The sequence below is a fragment of the Carassius gibelio genome, chromosome B22 (genome assembly GCF_023724105.1).
Source record: "Carassius gibelio isolate Cgi1373 ecotype wild population from Czech Republic chromosome B22, carGib1.2-hapl.c, whole genome shotgun sequence".
NCBI classification, from domain to species: Eukaryota; Metazoa; Chordata; class Actinopteri; order Cypriniformes; family Cyprinidae; genus Carassius; species Carassius gibelio.
Genome location: NC_068417.1, coordinates 53,646,425 through 53,667,840, shown reverse-complemented (window position 1 = coordinate 53,667,840; position 21,416 = coordinate 53,646,425). Strand labels below are relative to the sequence as shown.

The window sequence follows — 21,416 nt, the reverse complement described above, 5'->3', positions numbered from 1 at the left end:
GGTTTTCTAAATTAGCGGACACTACATCTTCCTTTTACCGTGAAAATAGCGTTATCTAAATGTCATAGTGGTCCTGGTCTGGTTGTCATTTATTGACATCGTGAGAAATAAGTATGTAGTAGATGATAACCGTTACGTCGGTTAGCAGTGAGGCTATTCAGATCACAGGCTAACCAACTAACGTCAGCGATTATAGCGTTTAAATTTACCGTTCATATGTTTTTACAGTCATTCTTATCTTCTGTTGTTCATTGCAAGCTTGTTAAATATTTTTAGTGTAAACTGATTTATAGAGAGCCGGTAAAATGCACTTATGCAAGGGACATGGATGCATTGCAGTAATTCTCAGGTTCAATTTAATAAATCGATTTAACTAAAATATAAGCTTCTTATAATTGACCTGTGATCATATAGGAAGTATGTGAGATTTTTTTCCATTCAAATCAATTTAAAAATATATCATTTAGACCTTCTTATTTTGAACCCTGTATCTGCAACTTACGTTCCGGCTTTTCATTGTTGTCCATTATAGACCAGTTGGAGCGTGTGTTTTTACGCTTGGGTCATGCAGAAACAGACGAGCAGTTGCAGGATATTATATCCAAATTCCTGCCTCCTGTCCTCCTCAAACTATCCAGTGTGCAAGAGGGGGTTCGCAAGAAAGTAAGTGTGTGAGAAAAAGAAAACTGTTCATAGCAAAGAATCAGAATTTTCAATTTTGTGGAATAAAGTACATATAATATAATATTATTGCATTTCTGACACTTCTAATTATAATCTTCTTTGAAACAGCATCTGTAGCTTCTGAAGAGCGGTTCTGAAAGGAAAAAAAAAAACATTTAAATATTATAAGAGAAAACTTGCATATCACCCTGTTCAAAAATTCTTCATGCATTGTTTTATTCTTGAATACATGTGAATGTTTTTAGTCTTTGTAGTTGTTGCACATAATTATATCTGTTGCCATCAGTGTGAAAAGATGGATCTTAAACTCATGCATTCACATGTTCTAAATGGTTCAAATATAGATGTAGCCCTGCCCTTTTGAGTGCTGCACTTGTTGTTTTCTGTATTTCGGTTTGTATTTCCGTAGCGTGCAGGTTTGGTCGTACAAATTGATGAATGAACTGCTCATTTTAATAATCTTTGCAGTTTATTGACATTTGTTATTACATCTGCTTTGAACATTACAATTTACATGATAAATTTTGTTTACTCTACACTAAGTAAATCTACTTCACAAGCTAATTATATTGATGCTATAGACTAGAGCCACTGCAAAAATGGAAATTCAAAGACAAAATTCAAAAGATGGCTGCTCACCCAAGGTCTATACAGAATTACCTTTTGCGTATTACAAAATTTGTGAAAATTATTAATTAATGTTTTTAATGGAAGTTTTAATAAAGTGTTGATGGGAGTCCCTGTGTTGCTTCAAGATCTCTGGGTTTGTTACATTTGAAAACCAATACAAGGTTAATAGAAGAAATGAATGCCTTTTTGTGTGTTTAATGTAAGAGATGCAAGTTAAAAACATTATTAATGTCATTCCTCTAGGGATGCATAATAGGACCCATGAGAATAATTTCAAAGAAGATCTTTTAAAGAACTGGATTTTGTTATTGCCCTCTCCAGGTTATGGAGTTGCTGGTACACCTAAACAAAAGGATAAAGAGTCGACCCATGATTCAGCTTCCTGTAGAGACACTGTTGGTTCAGTATCAGGACCCTGCTGCTGCATCTTTTGTCACGGTATGTTCGTATCCCATTCCCCACATGTTACCATCCCCACTGCCAGTACCTTTGAGATGTCACCATTTCATGCTGAATATATTCCCATATTATGAAGTAAGAACTTTACTTTTATTGTCATGACTATGTTTGTGTTGGCAGAACTTCACAATCATCTACATTAAGATGGGCTATCCTAGGTTGGAGGTATCCAAACAGTGTGAGCTTGCACCTACTCTACTCACCGCCATGGAGGGCAAGCCTCAGCCTCAACAGGACAGGTTCGTTTCAGCTTCATTTGAAATTAAACAATGTTGTTTTTATTAAGGTAAAACGTAGCTGGTTATAAACACATTTATAGTATATGATAAAATATTGTCTAATGAAATGTATTTATTATTGAATATATATATACAACTGTTTAAAAGTTTGGGTTCAGAAAGAATTTGTAATATTTTTTAAAATAAGTTTCTTATGCTCAGCAAGGCTGCAATTATTTGATTAAAAACGCAGTAAAAACAGTATCATTGTGGAATACTATTATATTTTCTAATTCCATTTATATTTAATTGATTCCTGTGATGGCAAAGCCTATTTTTCAGCATTACTCAAGTCTTCAGTGTCACCTTGATCTTTCAGAATATACAGATTTGGTGATGATGTGAAGAATCTGGATTTAAATTTTAATTGGAGAGAATTTATATAAATAAGATTTCTTGCATTTCTGACATTTTAATTAACTTTTTTTTTTCTAAGTCTGTTAACTGGTTGTTTTTCTGCATTAACTGATCATAAAATGTCACTTGGGCCTGTATTCTGAAAGCTTCTGAGATTTCTCTAAGAATGCTCCTAATTTAGCTTAGTATTTCTATGTAGGAGTCTTAGGTTAACAGTGATTCAGGGCCAATCTCAGAGCACCTCTGAGTGAGGAAAACACAAAAACTTTCATCTTATTGAGGAGGTGGGGCTGACCCCATTGCTAGATACAACACAGTCTTTTGAAGACTGTGATAGATTGGTTGGTTAACCAAGAAAAAAATAAAAGAGTGCTTTTAAGTGAAGGGTCTGTTATAAGCCTTCAACTATGAAATTACAGGCATAATTTTTCCTGTTTTTCTATACTCTCTTTCACAGACACTTTATATATGTTTATATATCTCTTATTTTTTATTTACCATGATTTTAATGTTGTACTTAATGTATTTAATAGGAAATGAATGGTGACACAATAAAGTAATTGTTTGTGTGATCACTTTGCATATAGAAGGTTGTGACCGACCCAAATCATTTCATGAATGCAGGCCCTGATCTTTACCAAAGTCAAACAGTGTAGTGTACAGAATGGTCAGGGTAAATTATTATGTATCTTCACTGAAACTGAAGGGCAGTCCTAATGTGCTATTAAAAATAAAATTCTTCTCATCAATGGTGAAAATAGCTGCTTAATTTTTTGGAAACCATGATGTATATATATTTTTAGTGCTGGCTGCTGGGCAACACTATAAATCTTTAATTACGATTAATTGCATTATTGTCTGCGATTTAATCACATTTTCATGCACACAACTAATTATTGCATTCAAAAGTTTTTTTTTTAATTTAAAAGTAGACCTACTGATATATGAACAAAAGTGTAATAACTTTTGGTTTGCAAACACTTGAAACAAATAAGGTGCTTTTTACAGCAATGTTCCTTTCACATAGTAGCAATTAAAATATTTATTGTAAGCCTAAATCTTAAATTCTAACATTAATGTAATTAAATTTAATATGAAACAAGCTATTTGTCACTGCCAAGACATTAATGTTTTTCTATAAAATATTTAATAGTTTGTTATAGAAAAACAAGTTATGCTTCGTGTCCAGACCCTTGATCATAATATTATAACAGGCACCTTACTATTAGAGACCTGCACCATCGTGGGACCCATCACAGCAGAGTGCGGTGTGGGACAAAACTTGATGTGCAGGTAGAGACTTGTGTGTGCAGCATGTGGGAGAATAATTAGGCTGTGTTCACACTAGGCAATCTTAACCATGACGGAGGGAGTTTGACCCCCAAAGTCTGTTTCTTTTGACTACTGTGATCGTTCCGTTTAGCAGTCCCTGGCTCGGTTGGAAGAGATAAACAGGTGCTGGTCATATAAATGGAATATCATCAAAAAGTTGATTTCAATAATTTCATGCAAAAAGTGAAACTTGTATATTATATTCATTCATTACACACAGACTGATATATTTCAAAAGTTTATTTCTTTTAATTTTGATGATTATAACCAACAACTAAGGAAAATCCCAAATTCAGTATCTCAGAAAATTAGAATATTGTGAAAAGGTTCAATATTGAAGACACCTGGTGCCACACTCTAATCAGCTTATTAACTCAAAACACCTGCAAAGGCCTTTAAATGGTCTCTCAGTCTAGTTCTGTAGGCTAGTTGACTGTTGTCCAAAAGGTCATTGCAAAAGAGTCTGGCTGTTCACAGAGCTCTGTGTCCAAGCACATTATAGAGAGGTGAAGGGAAGGAAAAGATATGGTAGAAAGAAAAGTGTACAAGCAATAGGGATAACAGCACCCGGGAAAATTGTGAAAGAAAACCCATTAAAAAATGTGGGGAAGAATTACAAAAAGTGGACTGCAGCTGGAGTCAGTGCTTCAAGAACCACTACGCACAGATGTATGCAAGACATGGGTTTCAGCTGTCACATTCCTTGTGTCAAGCCACTCTTGAACAATAGATAGCGTCAGAAGCATCTCGTCTGGGTCGAAAGACAAAAAGGACTGGACTGCTGCGGAGTGATCTAATATTATGTTCTCTGATGAAAGTAAATTTTGTATTTCCTTTGGAAATCAGGGTCCTAGAGTCTGGAAAAAGACATTGCTTGAGGTCCAGTGTAAAGTTTCCACAGTCAGTGATGGTTTGGAGTGCCAAGATTTCTATTGGTCTTAAGTAATATTCAAATTGTTTGAAATATATCGGTCTGTGTTTAATGAATGAATATAATATACAAGTTTCACTTTTTAAATGGAATTAGTGGAATAAATCAACTTTTTGATGATATTCTAATTATATGATAAGCACCTTTAGATCAGTGAGTGATAGCGCCGGAGTGCAGATCTTCTGATACATACTGCATGATTGCGTGAATATTTCTGAGCAGCAAAAGCAATAAATCTTTGAAGCAGTATATTGTGAGAGGAATGTGTGTTACCGCATCCCATATGACTCAAAATAATAAGCCACAAAGTTAACAAAACGTTTCACTCCACTTTGTTGAGCGAGAGCGTGCTATCGGAAACTCCTCTTATTTCCAACTTCTAAAGTAATGATTGCGAGCTCATTACATTATTTTCTGTTAAAAATAACAGTGAACAGTGGTTTGTTAATGTTGATGCTAGGCCTAAATAATTTGATTGGAAGCATCCCCTCCTGTGATCCATGATTTGTCTGTATGTGTTTTCAGAGCCAGTGAGCAACAGACTTTCATATAAAAAAAAAAAAAAAAAAACTCTGTTAACGTGCGATTAAAATAATTGTTGGTGTTAATGCAATAACGCGTTGACTTCCCCAGCCCTAATTTTATATATATATATATATATATATATATATATATATATATATATATATATTGCAACTTAGTTCTTATAGAATTCTAGAAATATAATTTTGTTTAAGAAATATAATACAAGGATTATAAATTGAATAAAAGCATTAAATTTTATATATACATATTTCTATATTAATATTTACACATGCATTAAATGTTATGTCTTTGCCTTCTCCCTCTAGTCTAATGCACCTGCTGATCCCTACACTGTATCACATGAAATATCCATCAGAGCCATCTAAAGCTTCCCCATTTGTCCTGACGGAGAGGCCCAAAACTGTACAACTCCTCTTGGAGTTCATGCTTGATGTTCTTCTGATGCCATATGGGTATGTGAGGTGGTAATTGTAATTGGTTATGTTAATGCTGATTTTGTAATTCCTATTAACCCTATTTTTCAAATTGTATCAAGGTTTGTGTTAAATGAGCCTCCAAGTCGTCCGGCTCCGTCATCTCCACAAGGGGGATCTGGAGCAGGAGCCACGTCAGCACAAGGTCTCCCTCAGCCTCCTCCAGGAATGAGTGTTTATGCAGTTAAAAGAATCATTGGAGAAGCTCAGTGGAGTCCCGAGCAACTGGAGCAGGTGAGGTTGCTAAGATAATATGTTGGAGCATATTTGTTGTTTTAAATGGAAGATGTTTTGCTTTATTTCTGTCCACTGTTCAAAATTGAATGAACTGAAATGACCAGTTTACCCTTTCTGACTCTTCACTGAGTAACCTGTTCATCATTGTGTTTGCAGTGTAAATTGGGAATTGTGAAGTTCATCGAGGCAGAGCAGGTGCCTGAGGTTGAAACAGTCATTCACTTAGTTGTGGCTTCAAGTGACACCCGACACAGTGTCGCCACAGCGGCTGATCTTGAACTGAAAAGCAAGCAGAGGTGAGGCTTTCTGTACTGGTATGTCATATTAAATCACAAGGTCTTGATATTGAAACTAATCTTTTGTGTCGTTTCATACTGCAGCATTATTGACTGGAACAATCCACTCATTATCAACAAAATGTATAAAGTTTACCTGGGTGATATTCCACTCAAAACTAAAGTAAGTATAGTCATACACATAAAGCAATTGACTTTTATATCAAGTAAGGTGTTCTACATAATGTTTGTGTTTTTACCCAGAATGCCACAGTCAAACAGGAGCTAAAGCATGAGCCAGTCAGCACTAGAGTCAAGATGAAGATCCTGCCTCATTTTCTCCGCTCTAGACTGGCTGCTGAGTGCTTTCCCTCTAATATACAGGTCAGAGAGATAACCTTTGATAGAATGAAATTGAATGCAGCTGAGATGCATGTTGAAAGAGACTAATAGGGGCAGCAGGCAAGTAATATCTCCTAACTTGTTCAAAGATTGTTCATTACAGTGATTGTCTGTTTGTTTAGGTTGTCTATGATGGACTTTTTGGAGCAAACACCAACAACAAACTTCTGTCCCTCACTCTGCAGTTTGTACATCATATCTGTATGGTGTAAGTGTCAAGTGAAAATCACATGGAAAATAATGTTTACTACTATACAAATAATGTTGAATAGGTTGCAATATTAGAACCATGTATTAAACCAGTAGTTGAAGTGCTTTTCCTATTTTGTGTGCATTTGCATCAGATGAGTTGAAAATAATTGTGTTTAATCTGAAGGTGCCCTGATACCAACAAACCTTTGGGTTTGATGCTGCTGAATGGACTTACCAAGCTTATTAATGAACATAAAGAGGTGTGAACGCATGCTGAACAATTTCGATTTTAGTTATAACTCAAATTTGGTCTTTTTCAGAAGTATCCGTCAAAATGACCTTAATTTCTTATTTTATTATTAGGACCCCAAACTACTATGTCTGGCCTATTCTGCTGTTGGAAAACTTTCAAGGTAATTTGATAACTTAATATATTTCTGTAAATAATATATTAAAATGTAATTGTATATAATGTAAGTTTAATAGTAATTAAAATGTGTCAAATGTATTTTTCCCTCTTTCCTCATTGCCATAATAGTCGAATGCCTCAGCTTTTCACAAAAGACATTGCATTGGTACAGCAGTTTTTTGAGTCCATGTGCAAGGTTTGTTTAATATACATTTTATAGAGTAGTTATCCAGTTATTAGTATGTGACCTGTTGTAAAAAAAAAAAATCTTTCTCACAATAGAAACAGGAGGATGCTGATGTTCGATTGGCCATTCAAGAGGCCTTGTCGATGATGGTGGGAGCGTATGCTAATCTTCAGGGGGCACTTCTGAACCTAATGGAAGCACTTGTGGCTGCATATATCACAAAGGTTTGTTATTATTGCAAGCTGCCTTATTACAAGCATCTAGAAGGAACAAACAAAAATGACAATACTAAATATGAAATTACACAATTCATCTTCGATACAGCAAGTTATTAAATCCAATTTTGAGTCTATGAATAAATATCAAATAATAATAATTTGCAGTGTGTAATGTTCTGTTGTGTATGGCTTTGTGTTAGCCGGAGGTACAGGTGCGCCAAGTAGCGATGAAATTTGCCAGCACCGTGTTTGCTCCTGATCATGTAGCCTCTAGATATCTCTTACTGCTTGCTGCAGGAGATCCGTGAGTATTTCTACACTTCCTGGAGTTCAGGTTTTCAAATAAGCGTTGTCATTAAAGATGTACATCATATGGCCTGTGTCTCCAGTCGTGAGGAGGTGTCTGGGGAGGCTCGGCGAGCACTTAGGTCTCTCCCCTCTACAAAGACCGAGAAAGAGGGATCGAGGCCCATGCCGTCATTCCCTGAGATGGTCAGCTACATCCAAGAAAAGGTGTGGTGTTTTGATTTGTTAATGACTGAGGTGTCTTATGACCTCAAATGAGTCTGTTCTAATGCTAAATGCAAATAATTAAATGCAAGTAATTATATAATCATGCATCGTTACGCATCCCAGTTATGACCCAGTCTATAAATAAATATGGGTTTGTTTGCATTAATGTGTTTTTTTGCTGATCCCACTGTGTTTTGTGTAGCGATTTTTATTAGCAAACTAGGTGAGAACTACCATCTTATTTAATAATAGAGGCTGACCCTTTGTTATTTTGTGTCATAGGCTGCACAGAGATTGAAGACTCCTGCGAAATACATTGTTGGAGCTTCCACGTTGCCTTTTAATCCTGCCACATTTGGAGAGGTAAACTGACCTCTCCAAGTCTTTAATTTTAAGAATTCTTTCAATATTGTGTTTACATACAGCATGTATTTTCACTTGAACATATGCTCTTTTGTTTCCACAGATAGTTTTTTATCTTAGAATGTGTTTAGCTTATAGTGCTGGTGCCACATCCACATCTCAGAGCCTGATGGACATGCAGGATGATGCTCCTCTTATTGGACGTTATGTTCAGTCGTTATTGTCCAGTGAAGCTTCTTCTTCCTCAGCCACTAAAGGAGGGGAGGCCAGTTCAGTTCATGTCTACATGAACTTACTGCAACAGCTGCTGTCAGCTGTAGGAGGTGAAGAGTTTACAAATTATGGTTTCTAAGATGGTTGGGCAGTAAGATTATTTATGTATGGGGTATACTTTATATATGTAATCTATTTAATATGTAGAACCTAATCTGCAGGAAATGGATAAAGTGGATTGTCTTATTAATTTAGTTGTGATCTGATGATGTGGCCTTATTCTCTAATTCAGGTATCCCAGTGATGTACAGTCTCTTGGAAGTGGTCTCTGTGTGCCCAGAGAAACTTACCCCCAACTTTATAGACAAAATCGACTGGATTAAAGTAATTATTATTTTACATTATATTTCTGCTACTGTCAGTAAGATATTTGGTTACGCTTTATTTGAAGGTGTCGTTGTTAGTTTAATTATACCTATATGTACTTACTACATGGTTATGTTTAGGATCAGGGTTTGGCTTAGGGTTATTTGCATGTAATTATTCATAGTTTATTGTAATTAGGTACATGTAACATGTAATAAGGGCACCTTAAAATAAAGTGTTACCAGAATGTATTTATTTTTAGAATCAATTATTTTTGTTCAGCAAAAATGCATTAAATTGATCAGAAGTGACAGTGAAGGCTTTAACATGTTACGAATATGTTTGACTTCAGATAAATGTTCTTTTGAATGTTCATCAGAGAATCTTGAAAAAAATGTGTCGCAGTTTACACAAAAGGATTTAGGCAGCACAAATGTTTTCACTATTGATGATAAAAAGAGAAGTCTGAGCTCAAATCAGCACATTTAGAATAATTTCTGAAGGATCCTGTGACTGACTTTTAACAGTGTGTTTTGTATTATATCCTCTGGAATGGAGACTGACTAAAAATGTCATTTTGTTAATTAATTATGTTTGCTTTGCAGGGTCTCATGAATACTAATAAAGAAGACATGCGTGAACTGGCAGCACAACTTTATGCCGTAGTTGTCTCTACTATGTCTGGAAATGAACTTAGAACTGCTGTACAAAACCTGATTAAGACAACTAAAGACACACATGTATGTGTAAAATTATAAATTCAGATTTTTTTTTTTTCTAATATAGAAATGTATTCGGGGGTTTTTGTATTTATTAATTTATGCATTTATTTATTTTTTAAATGTAGAGTCCTGAGACTCAGCATGGTGCCATCTTGGCTCTGGGCTACATGGTGGGCAGATACATGAATAAGAGGCGGAGCCTAATGCCTACTGAGCCCACGCCCAAAGAAAATGACGAACTAATTGCTATGGCCACAAAAACCATCGGTATATGCCTTTTAACGTAGTGTTTTCATACAAAACTTATGATATTGGGATGTTCTTGAATAATGCAATAAACTTTTGTTTCATTAGTTAACTATTGCCGCATGAAAAACAATGTATATTTACCTAGTTAAACAAACGGCTACCAATGTGTTTGTCTGCAGGTTTGTTTTTGGATAGCGAATCTCCTCTGTTGACTGTTGCTGCTGTGACAGCACTGGGAGAGATTGGGCGTAACAGTGCGTTGCTGATACCAGCGGATGGAAATGGCTTCACTAAACTCAGTCTAGTGGATAACCTGCTTGCCAGAATCCCATCTGGAAAAGAGACTGGCAAGGTAAAACAAAATTCACACGCCGAGAGAATTATTAAAGTTGTATTATTGATGTTCATATTCTTCATTCAAATAAGCTCTTCTGCATAAATCGATTTCCAAAATGAAATGAAAGCTTTTTAGTTTTATGGTACTGATCATCTGCTGTTTGTGTTGTTAGATGAAAGAACGGGCCGTCCAGACTCTTGGGTTCCTGCCAGTGGGAGATGGTGAATTCCCACACCAGAAGAAAATCCTGCAGGGCCTCATGGATTCGGTAGAGGTAATATTGTGACACTCTTCATGACACATCACATTACAACTTTCATTCCTTTAAAATAAAGTACAAACAAATGAGACTGTTTATTGTGGATTATAAATAACATGTTATTTACTATGTATAGGCCTAATTATAGTGTCTTTTTATCTTTAGATTTGAGTAAAAAAAAAAAAAAAAACATAGTTCTGTGTTGCTCCGACACACAGAGCTGTTCTGCTGTGGCTTTGTTTGGAACCATTTATATTTCATTGGCAAATTTAAGCAAAAACAGACAATACTGACAAAATTGTGTCTAAAATGTAACAATATTAACTTTGTGTTTAGTGAGCACACTGTGTGTGTGTGTATGTTCACTGCTCTGTGTGTGTGTGCACTTTGGATGGGTTAAATGTAGACCACGAATTCTGCATTTAAAACTACATTATATCATATGATATAAAAAAACTACATTATATCATATGATATAAATAGAAGACAAAATCCCATACACGTTTGTTTGGACATATCTTGAATTTTAGGGGCATATAACTGGATTTGTATAGACTACATCACTTAATCGGTCATCATCACGCATCATTTTGTCAGCAACAACATGCAAAGATGCTGTAGCGGTCCGGGCAGTTAAATGCAAGAATAACTTGTTTTAATTATTTACACTTAATTAACACTTCAAATTGACAGTTCTACTTTTGTCATTATATTTCAGTGAATTCATATCAAATAAATAACATAATGAGAAAACAAAAAACACACAAAAAAACATTTGTCCATTTCTTCACATTTCATATTGAAATATGTTTGTGTTGGGTTTCTTTAGGCCAAGCAGGTGGAGCTACAGTTTACTGTGGGAGAGGCTTTAACTAATGCTGCTATAGGAAGCTGCTCTGGAGCTGCCCGAGATGTGTGGACATGCACAGAAGAGCAGTACTGCCCTCCTGACAGTAAGTATTTGTGAGAGAGGGAACTGTGTGCTTCGATGGGGCTTGAATCTTTTTCACACTTGCCCAAAACACAGATTTTGAAAAAGTAAGACAAGTAAACTGTTATGTTTATTTAATTTTTTTTTCAGATGTGAAGAATAATGATATAGTGCCCTGGGTGTTGAGCTCTGTCTTGTCAAAGTATATACCAAGTCCAAACCCTCATGTTCGGCAGGCTGCCTGCATATGGCTCCTGTCTCTAGTCAAGAAACTCAGCCATCACAAAGAAATCCAGGTAAATACATGCAGAAATTCACTCCCAGTCTCATTTACACACACAAAGAAACATTGACATGACAAAGTATATGTTCTCTCTTTGTCTGTGATAGTCTCATCTGAAGGAGATACAGACAGCCTTTATTTCTGTCTTGTCTGATCCAGATGGTGAGTCACACACTGCTCCTTATGATACTGCTCTTTTAAAGGTCACATCACATTTGACAGTACCGGTATATAAAGTCAGGGAGATTTTAGGTTTGATGATGATGATGATGATCTGTGTGTGTAGAACTCAGCCAAGATGTGGCGTCTAAAGGACTCGGGCTGGTTTATGAGCTGGGAGGAGAACAGGATCAACAGGAATTGGTATCGACCCTTGTGGAAACACTCATGACTGGTAAAAGGTATTAAAAAAAAAAAACAGCTTATTCCTGGTTCCTTTCATTATTATTAACTTTTGGATTATGGTTTGTGGTATATTGTATTACTAAAATTTACCAAGCCCCAGAACATAGAGCAGTTACTCTATATTGACTACTAATTAGATTCAGTTCAGTATCTGAACTTTTATGTTTCAGTAAGTTACATAACAGAATATCGTGTGCAATTTTTTTGATATCTGTGAGATTTTATGTTTTTAGAGCCAAACATGCCGTCTCAGAGGACACTGAAGTCTTCCAGGGGGAGGCACTTGGCAAATCACCTGATGGGTATGTGCTGCTTTTAGTTCACTTATATTTCAGATTGTTTAGAACCATTTTAGGGAGTACGAATTCACAGATATGAGAATTAAACATTTTAATGAGATTACTAGAGTGGATGTTTTCTTTCATCATGTTTTGTTTTGATCTTTTACTTTGGTAGACAAGGACTCTCCACCTACAAGGAGCTCTGTGCATTGGCTAGTGATCTAAACCAACCAGATCTTGTTTACAAGTTCATGAATCTTGCCAATCACCATGCCATGTGGAATTCCAGGAAGGTAAGCTGTATTAACCATAATGTGATTGTTTATGACTTTGGTAACTTATGGTTGAGAGCCTTTTTTGCAATGATCATTGACTCCTCTTGTGCTGTAGGGAGCAGCATTTGGGTTTAACATTATTGCAGCCAAAGCAGGTGAGCAGCTGGCTCCTTTCCTGCCTCAGCTGGTTCCCCGTCTCTATAGATACCAGTTTGACCCCAACCTGGCCATTAGACAGGCCATGACTAGCATCTGGGATGCTCTCGTCACAGATAAAACCATTGTAAGATATTATTATTTCTTCGAATAATGATTTACACTGCTTAAAATATATAAGGGACACTGTATTGTTATTACAGATAAATTGTGTCTGTTTTTGGCAGGTGGAGAAATATTTTAAGGAAATTCTTCAAGATGTAATTTCCAACCTCACTAGTAATATGTGGAGGGTGCGGGAGTCAAGGTAACGTATCTGGATATACCTTGATTTCCTCCAGTCTAGATTGGGTTTAAATCATCAGACCCCTTTTTTTCAGCTGCTTGGCTTTGAATGATCTGATTCGTGGAAGACAGGCAGATGAAATCCTTGAGCGCTTGTCAGAAATCTGGGAGACTCTGTTTCGGGTTCTGGATGATATAAAGGTGAGAAATAAAAAGCTTTTCTATGTTTTGCAACGCTTTGTGTGTGCTTTGCTTGTAACCTGCAGCTTGTCTTATTTGTTTCCTGTTGCAGGAGTCAGTCCGTAAGGCAGCAGATCTGACTCTAAAGACTCTCAGTAAAGTGAGTTGCAGCGATGAATTCTGGATACCCCAATGATTTTCCACTCTTGAGACGGCACCGCTAACTGACGCATGTGTGTTTGTCCAATAGGTGTGTGTGCGCATGTGTGAATCAACAGGTGCTGCTGCTCAGAGGACAGTGGCTGTGTTGTTGCCAACTCTACTGGACAAAGGCATTGTCAGCAATGTAACCGAAGTGCGCACTCTCAGGTAAGAAAACATACCAGCCACATGCACACAAACCTATTAAATTAAATTTTATATTCAAGGTAAAAGTCTTGAGTATTGCTTTGTTTTAGTATCCAAACTCTAGTGAAGATCAGTAAGACCGCAGGCAGCCGTCTAAAGCCCCATGCTCCTCGACTCATCCCGGCTCTGCTGGAGGCCCTGAGCGTGCTGGAACCACAGGTGCTCAACTACCTCAGTCTGAGAGCCACAGAGCAGGAGAAGGTGAGCAGCTCTGTGATCATCTACTCTAACATGGAGTAAACTAGGTGTAAAGTTATTTTATTTATATCGGGCTTCATACAATAGAGATCCTTTCAAAGCAGCAAAGCATAAAAGAATCAGTGATGCAAACTTCATCTAATAAATAAATATTATTAAATTAACTAGTGTTTTTAAATGATTAATCGCATATAAAAAAAGTTTTTGTTTACATATGTATGTGTGCTGTGTCTATTTATTATTATTATATATGTATATATAAATATGCATGCATGTATACATTTCAGAAAATGTGTATTTATACACAGAACACAGATATATATAATGCCAACAAAAACCTTTATCTTGTATGCAATTAATTGCGATTAATCATTCGACTGCACTAAAATAAACAGTACATAAGAAATGTGAACAACAACAAAAATAATAGTAAATCCTTATCCAAATTTATTCAGAGTGACAAATAAATAGACATTCTTTAAATGTGTTTTTAAATTATTTAAAATGTTAGTTGCATATAATAATAAAATAATACATTAAAGTTCCACTGTAGTCAAAAATTGTATCCCTTAAAATCAGATTTGAGCATTAAAAAAATTCATATTTACATGTGTTTACTTGTGAAAATAATTTTCTCATGCCTGTAAATAGCTTGAATGTAACTATACACCCTTGCCTCATTTACTATATGCGGATTTTGCATGTGATCTCTATGCATGCCACATTTGTATGGAGAGAGGGATATGCTAATGATAGGAATCTATCCCTTGACGTGATTGGTTATTGAATTTTATGATGTAGAAAACCGAGGGCTGTTTCAAACCGTGTTTCTGGGACAGCATTTGGTGAACTAGTTTTAAGAAGAAAATACTCCGCAATGGTGGTGATTTTATGGATTGGCACGTGGTTTGTCTAAAAGCTAATTACAAACACCACATAGACAAATAAACAACATAAAGGACTTAAAAATTATTTCATTTTATTTTCCTTTTCAAGTAGTGTGAGTTTGAGAGCGTTTGAAAACAATCATTATTTTTATTCCTTTTGGTGATATTAGCAGAATAGACTTTACACGTCTTGTACGTAATTAACGTATTGTTTTCACATTTCCTTGTGTGTCAGAGTGCAATGGATGCTGCAAGGTTAAGTGCAGCCAAGTCTTCTCCTATGATGGAAACCATTAATATGGTAAGACACAACAAGTTTGTCCAAATGATGCATTAGCTGCATTCCAAATGGGTAATTAAAAAAAGCATTCAATGTTGTTGGGTGTTTTTTTTTTTTTACTCCAATGTTTATGTGAGCTGCATTTGTGGTTTTTAGTGTCTGCAACACTTGGATGTGTCTGTGTTAGGAGAGCTTGTTCCAAAACTTTGTGAGCTACTAAAGAGTGGAATCGGACTAGGAACCAAGGTACACATCCTGCTCAGTATTATCTCCCCACATTTACACAGAGACTGACAGTTGTATGTACAATTGTAGGGAGGATGTGCCAGTGTGATTGTGTCCTTGACAGTACAGTGCCCTCAAGATCTTACACCATATTCAGGTAACACATACTGACAGAATAGAGGAGTTGCAATGTTTTGTACATTTGTACTCCCTGATATGTGATTGGGCATATTTTGTCCCACAGGTAAACTCATGAGTTCACTCCTAAATGGGATTAATGACCGTAGTAGCGTCATTCAGAAGTCATTTGCCTTTGCCATTGGACATCTGGTCAGGGTATGAGAACATACCTGAATGTATATTTCAGTTGAACCTAAAGCAACAACAGAGTTACAAAACAATACTCTTGTTTTCCCCATCAGACGGCCAAAGACGGCAGTGTTGAGAAGCTTCTGCAGAAACTGAGCACCTGGTACCTGGAAAAAGAGGGTATGAGGATTTTAATGGAATAGTTCACTCGAATATGAATGTGCCCATGGTCTTCCAAACCCATATGACTTGACTTTCTTTGGTTGAACACAAAAGATGACACAAGTTAACGCTGACCCCATGTTCATTTATGGGTGAACTGTCATTTAATGAAGAGGATTTCTCTTGAAAAATAAGAATGTAAATTCTCATGCTGTCTAGGTTGTAAAGTGATTTTTTTTTTTCTGTCATTTTCAGAGGCACTGTACAAGTCCTCATGTTGTCTGGTGGTTCATGCCATCAGTCACTACAGTCCTGATGTGTTGAAGGCTCATGCTGGAGTGGCTCTGCCGCTGGCGTTTCTGGGCATGCATCAGGAGCCTGAGGAAGAGAAAGGAGAAAGTGCTGAGGCCAACCTGTGGTCTGAGGTCTGGCAGGAACATGTACCCGGTAGGTTATGATGTATAAAGTTTGAATGGGAAAAGGTAATTTTGCTGATTAATTCATAACATTTTTGAATGGCAGTGTCAGAAATTAACTTTTCCATTTAAGGAGGCTTTTTTTTTTTTTGGTGCATATTTATTTTTACAGACTAATTTGAACAACTCTGGCCTTTGCATTCTTAAGTTGTGTGTGATTGGTTATAAAGCTTGACACTGCAAAAAATAAAAACAAGTTGTAAAGAGCAGTCATAGACATTTCATTTTAACATGTATTTTTGTTAATTGTGACAGCCTTAATCGATTGATTAATTATGAAGGGGTAAGTTGTGGCCCTTATCTTGAATTTGAGGAATTTTTACTACAAGCTTCCATTAATTTTTGACCCCGACCTGAAGCCAGTTCTTAAAACCAACAAACCCTCACTGGTCTTTTTGTTTTTTCTTTGGATATGTAAAGATTTTATTTTGTGGTGGGCTGTTTATGCTGTAATTTATTCATGTTGCTAGACTTAACATAAAAAAATCATTGTTAATGTTTATTTATTTATTTATTTATTTTTATCACCTAGCCCTATTGTTATGTTAGACTTCAACATTTTAGCATTAGTTTACTTTTTTTTTTTTTTTTTTAGATCTTAAGTAAGATTTTTATTTGATTTCATTATGCAAATATTAGTTACAATGTTGAGTCAAACATAATATAACTGAAGACAGTTGGATCTAATTAGAAAAGTCAATACCCAGGCCTTGAAGAACTAGATTTTTTAGCATCATTACTCCTGTCTGCAATGCCACATGATCTTTCAGAAATCATTCAGTATTTATTATTTTGTTTAATATTTTTGTGATATATTTATTTTTTTCAGAATTATTTTGAATAGAAAGTTCAAAGAACTGCATTTGTATGAAAGCGAAATCTTTTGTAGCATTATAAATGTCTGTCACTTTTGATTCATTTAATGTGTCCTTGTTTAATAAAAATATGAATGACCCCAAAAGGTTGTCTATTACATGTGTGTGTGTGTGTGTGTGTGTGTGTGTGTGTGTGTGTGTTAAGGGCTAGGATGAGAGAATGAATTCTGGATTATTGTGTATTTTTAGGCAGCTTTGGTGGAATCCGGTTGTACATGACTGAGCTCATAGCCGTTACTCAGAGGGCTCTGCAGTCTCAGTCCTGGAAGATGAAGGCTCAGGGTGCCTCTGCCATGGCAACTATTGCTAAGCAACAAACAGGCTCACTGGTGGCCCCTCACCTGGGCATGGTGTTGAGTGCACTGCTGCAGGGGCTCGCAGGACGCACCTGGGCTGGGAAGGTAACATACACAAAATCTGTGCTGGGGGACAGACTTTATGCACCTGAGCAGGGATTAATAATGCTGTCTGCTCTGGAAGCAGACAAACATGATCTCAGTGGTTTGTTTTTACCCGTTTTCTTTCTTTGCTGTATTTGTGGCCTCTGAAGTCTAATGTATTGTATATCCACAGGAAGAGCTGTTGAAAGCTGTTGGATCTGTAGTGTCTAAATGCAGGTTAGACTCTTCTATATCTTTCACACACTTATAGTTGTGCTCGTAGCTTTACAGGATCTGTAAGAGGTTTAGCAAAAAAAATGGTGTGGTTTACCCAAAAAATGAAAATTTTCTGAATATTTTCACACCCATTGAAGATGGTAGATGAGTTTGTTTCTTCATCAGAACAGATTTAGATAAATTAAGCATAACATCCTCTGAAGTAAATGGGTGCCGTCAGAATGAGAGTCCAGACAGATGATAAAAACATCACAATCCATACAACTCCAGTCCATCACTTATTGTCTTGTGAAGTGAAAACCTGCATGTTTGTAAGAAACAAATCCATAATTAAGCTTTTTTAAATTTAAACCATCACATCTACATTTTTTTAATGAATTGTTGCTTTATCAGATGTTAATTGATGGACTGGAGTGATGTGGATTACTGGTGATGTTTTATTAGCTGTTTGGACTCATTTTGATGGCAGCACCCAATTATTGCAGAGTATACATTGGCAAGCAAGTAATGCTAAATTTCTCCAAATCTGTTGCTATGTAGAAATGCACTCATCTACATTTTGAATGACCTGAAGGTAAATAAAGTTTAAACCAATTTTTATTATTGGGTGAACTATTCCTTTAAATAAATGGTTGTTCTTTAATTGTTGTTTAAAAAATGGTCCTGTTCAGATTTTACCTACTTTTGATTCTTAATAATATGTTTAGCCTTTTATAGCGAGTTGTGCAGAGCATGCTGGGAAACCGAAACTCAATCATAAACCTCTCGCTGCTTCTGGGTTAATGAACTGTCCATACAGTAAGTTTTCACATACGTGTGACTCTGTCTGTAGTGTGGAGCTCCAGAAGCCTGCAGCGGGTCAGCCAACGGTGAGCGAGGTGCTGGATCTGGTGCTGAAGGAATGTAAGAAAGAGATTCTGCCTTATAAAATGGCAGCCTTACGCAGTGCAGCAGACATCTTGGAGTCGACGCAGGAGGATCGTTTTCAGGAAATCACAGGCATTGTGCTTCCTCTCATTAAAAAGGTGCAGCTCATAGTAAATCTGTTTTTTAAGCTTTGGCATTTCATCCTTATTGGGTTAAAGTGGAACAGTATTGCTAAAAGTGGTTTTATGATTTGGGAGCCCCATATTAAGTACTTAATTAAAAACAAAATTCTATTTAGAATCAGCCAGCGAGTGCCAGCTCCCAGAGACATGATGACGATGACGATGATGCTCAAGCTCGTGAATTACAAACAGAAGTTCTGTTGTGTGCATTTGAGACCCTTGGAAAGACCTGGCCTAAAACCATTCAGACACAGAGTAAGTCTGTTAAAAGTCTTGGACACACACCGGGGCAGAGTGCTGCTGCTTAATGAGTGTGTTTTGTGTTGTAGATCAGTTCCAGAATGAGGTTTGTAGCATAATGTGTGATAGACTGAAGTTGAGCACGTGGAGGGTCCAACTGGGAGTTCTATGTGCCTTGAAGGTCTTCTATGAGAGGTATAGTATACTGAAAACGTCCAAGTAAACAAATGCCTTGTTTGAGGGTAATATAAGGTCTTCTGATTGCATTCTTGAACATATTTGAATTTATTTGTTAAAATAGCAGGTAAAAGGAGAAAAGTGAAGGAGTAAAGGAGTAAAGTGATAAAATAGTTGGCAAATGCATTAAAAAGATTTTGAATGCTGTAATGACTGTGTGTGTGTTCTAGATTGTTGCTGTTGGGCAAGGAACATCAGAATGCTGCTGTTCTGACGGAGATGTTGTCTGACACCTGCACTGCCCTGGCAACACCACTAGGTGAAGTTTCTCATGAGCTTCTAAACATTAAAGGCATAGTTTACCCAAAAATGAAAATTTAGTCACCTTCAAGATCTAAACAGAAGGTGGAATTTTGAAGAATGTTGGTTACCAAACAGTTTTAGTGACTTCCAAAATAGACATATTTCTCACAGTATCTTATTTTCCACAGAAGGATTTTAGATTGGGTTGACATCTTTTATTTTTATTATTTTTATTCCACCTTTTATTCAGACTTGGCTCATGAGAATAATTCTTTTTCTCCTACAGAAAACAAAAGCTATTCATCAGTAAGGACAGAAGCCTTGGCGGTAGTTGAACTTCTTTTGAAGAGGATTGAAGGTAGCATTGTTTTGCTCAGACATGTTTTTAAATGATAGTATAGTGTCTTTGAACTGTAAAATGACCATAAAATGAATTGAATAATTTTGCAGTAACAATAATGTAAGTTTTGACAGAAATAAAGTTTTATAAAATGGTTTTGCAGGTATGAAAAGTTGGATAGAAACCGTTCTCACTAATAAAATTGATGCTGTTTTATGTTGGTAGAGAGTGATCAGTGGGAGTGTCTGTTAGAGAGAAGTCGACAACAGCTTCAGCGTTCTTTAGCTACAATGGAGACCGACAGCCGTCCAGACCTGAAGGACAAAGCCCAGATGATGAGAAGAAAAATACAAGCCCTGCCATGAATAACCTGCCCAAACACACACTGTCCTGAGGGTTGATCTGAGAATACATTTCTGTAATAATCTTCACAGCAAGTCGCATATATACATATTTTGCCATTATCTGTACATTCCAACAGCTCAGTGTGGGCCCTAAACCTTTTTTCCATGTGTGAACTTTTACCTGATGCTTTAATCAATAGGCAGAGACTACGTTTGGCTACAGTAAGCCTGTTTTTCTCTGACATTTTCATCAACCTGGTTAAAGCCTCGGTATGTGCAAGTGTGAGAATACACTCGACTCCTTCCATCTTAGGTTATGTGTTCAAGATACTGGAAAACATGGAGCTTGTGAAGCAGAAGGCTTTCTGCAGTTATGCACATGAAACTGCTCGTTTTAGCAAGAGACTGATCAGGGCCAGAACAGCTCTTATGAACCATATACACTGAATTATATTCGAGGGGTTGTGTGACTACTGCAGGTTTTTATGTAAACACCCCTCCAGTTTGTTTCCCACATCCTTCATGAGTAAAGATACTGATTGAGTCAACGTTTTGCTTTCATTCATTCAGTGCTGTTAGAAAAGGTGACAAAGTCAAGCAGAAGGGACAAAGATCTATCATACTGGTTAGGTGGGAACTTTTGATTAAAACGGAATGTTTTTTAAATGAGGATTGGGGTAAAGGTATCAAGTGTGTATTAAAGGGAAGTTTGTAACATAAAGGAAATTCAAACCTCAAACCTGCTTCTATCCATGTTTGCATGTGTGAAAATATATTTTCCATAATGGATAAATGAAATCTTTGTAGAGGCATGTTATACTGGGTATCATCCCACCCTTTGTGGTTTGTGCCCATTAAATTATTAATAAAGTTGTGCAAATTTTGGGGGTGTCTTTGTTAGTCAAAATGACAGAAAAAATATATATATATATATATTTGTGTGGTTAAACCACATCCTTTTTTTTTTCAGTTGACTGCCCTCTGGCATTCAGGTCTACCTCCATAGACAGAATATAGGAAAATAAAAATTACACTATTACAAAGTTCTACATATTGACATTAATTTCCATGATTTGTGCCTACTGGATATATCTATAG

General features: G+C 36.3%; 1 protein-coding gene across 1 annotated transcript; it reads left to right on the top strand.

The window, feature by feature from the left end:
* Positions 1 to 433: 433 nt before the first annotated feature.
* On the top strand, positions 434 to 21,201 carry LOC127987423 (proteasome adapter and scaffold protein ECM29). Its single transcript, XM_052589742.1, has 48 exons — positions 434 to 663; positions 1,636 to 1,752; positions 1,894 to 2,012; positions 5,523 to 5,669; positions 5,753 to 5,924; positions 6,084 to 6,223; positions 6,308 to 6,386; positions 6,467 to 6,586; positions 6,727 to 6,812; positions 6,981 to 7,056; positions 7,160 to 7,209; positions 7,335 to 7,401; positions 7,488 to 7,616; positions 7,811 to 7,914; positions 8,000 to 8,123; positions 8,406 to 8,486; positions 8,590 to 8,809; positions 8,992 to 9,083; positions 9,671 to 9,805; positions 9,913 to 10,054; positions 10,216 to 10,388; positions 10,546 to 10,647; positions 11,462 to 11,585; positions 11,714 to 11,859; positions 11,954 to 12,008; positions 12,133 to 12,247; positions 12,485 to 12,553; positions 12,708 to 12,825; positions 12,923 to 13,090; positions 13,191 to 13,270; positions 13,344 to 13,449; positions 13,541 to 13,588; positions 13,679 to 13,797; positions 13,887 to 14,037; positions 15,157 to 15,222; positions 15,358 to 15,447; positions 15,517 to 15,583; positions 15,671 to 15,762; positions 15,849 to 15,915; positions 16,153 to 16,344; positions 17,438 to 17,649; positions 17,822 to 17,865; positions 18,698 to 18,890; positions 19,031 to 19,169; positions 19,244 to 19,349; positions 19,562 to 19,650; positions 19,921 to 19,992; positions 20,200 to 21,201. Exons 2-48 carry the CDS (start codon positions 1,639 to 1,641, stop codon positions 20,337 to 20,339), a joined length of 5,340 nt encoding a protein of 1,779 aa, XP_052445702.1. The 5' UTR covers positions 434 to 663; positions 1,636 to 1,638; the 3' UTR covers positions 20,340 to 21,201.
* Positions 21,202 to 21,416: the final 215 nt, after the last annotated feature.

Coding starts and splice junctions, on each gene's coding strand:
- LOC127987423 (XM_052589742.1), top strand. CDS start 1,639: ATGGAGTTGCTGGTACACCTAAACAAAAGGATAAAGAGTCGACCCATG. Junction 15,223..15,357: donor TGATGGAAACCATTAATATG/GTAAGACACAAC, acceptor TGTGGTTTTTAG/TGTCTGCAACACTTGGATGT. Junction 15,584..15,670: donor AGATCTTACACCATATTCAG/GTAACACATACT, acceptor TTTGTCCCACAG/GTAAACTCATGAGTTCACTC.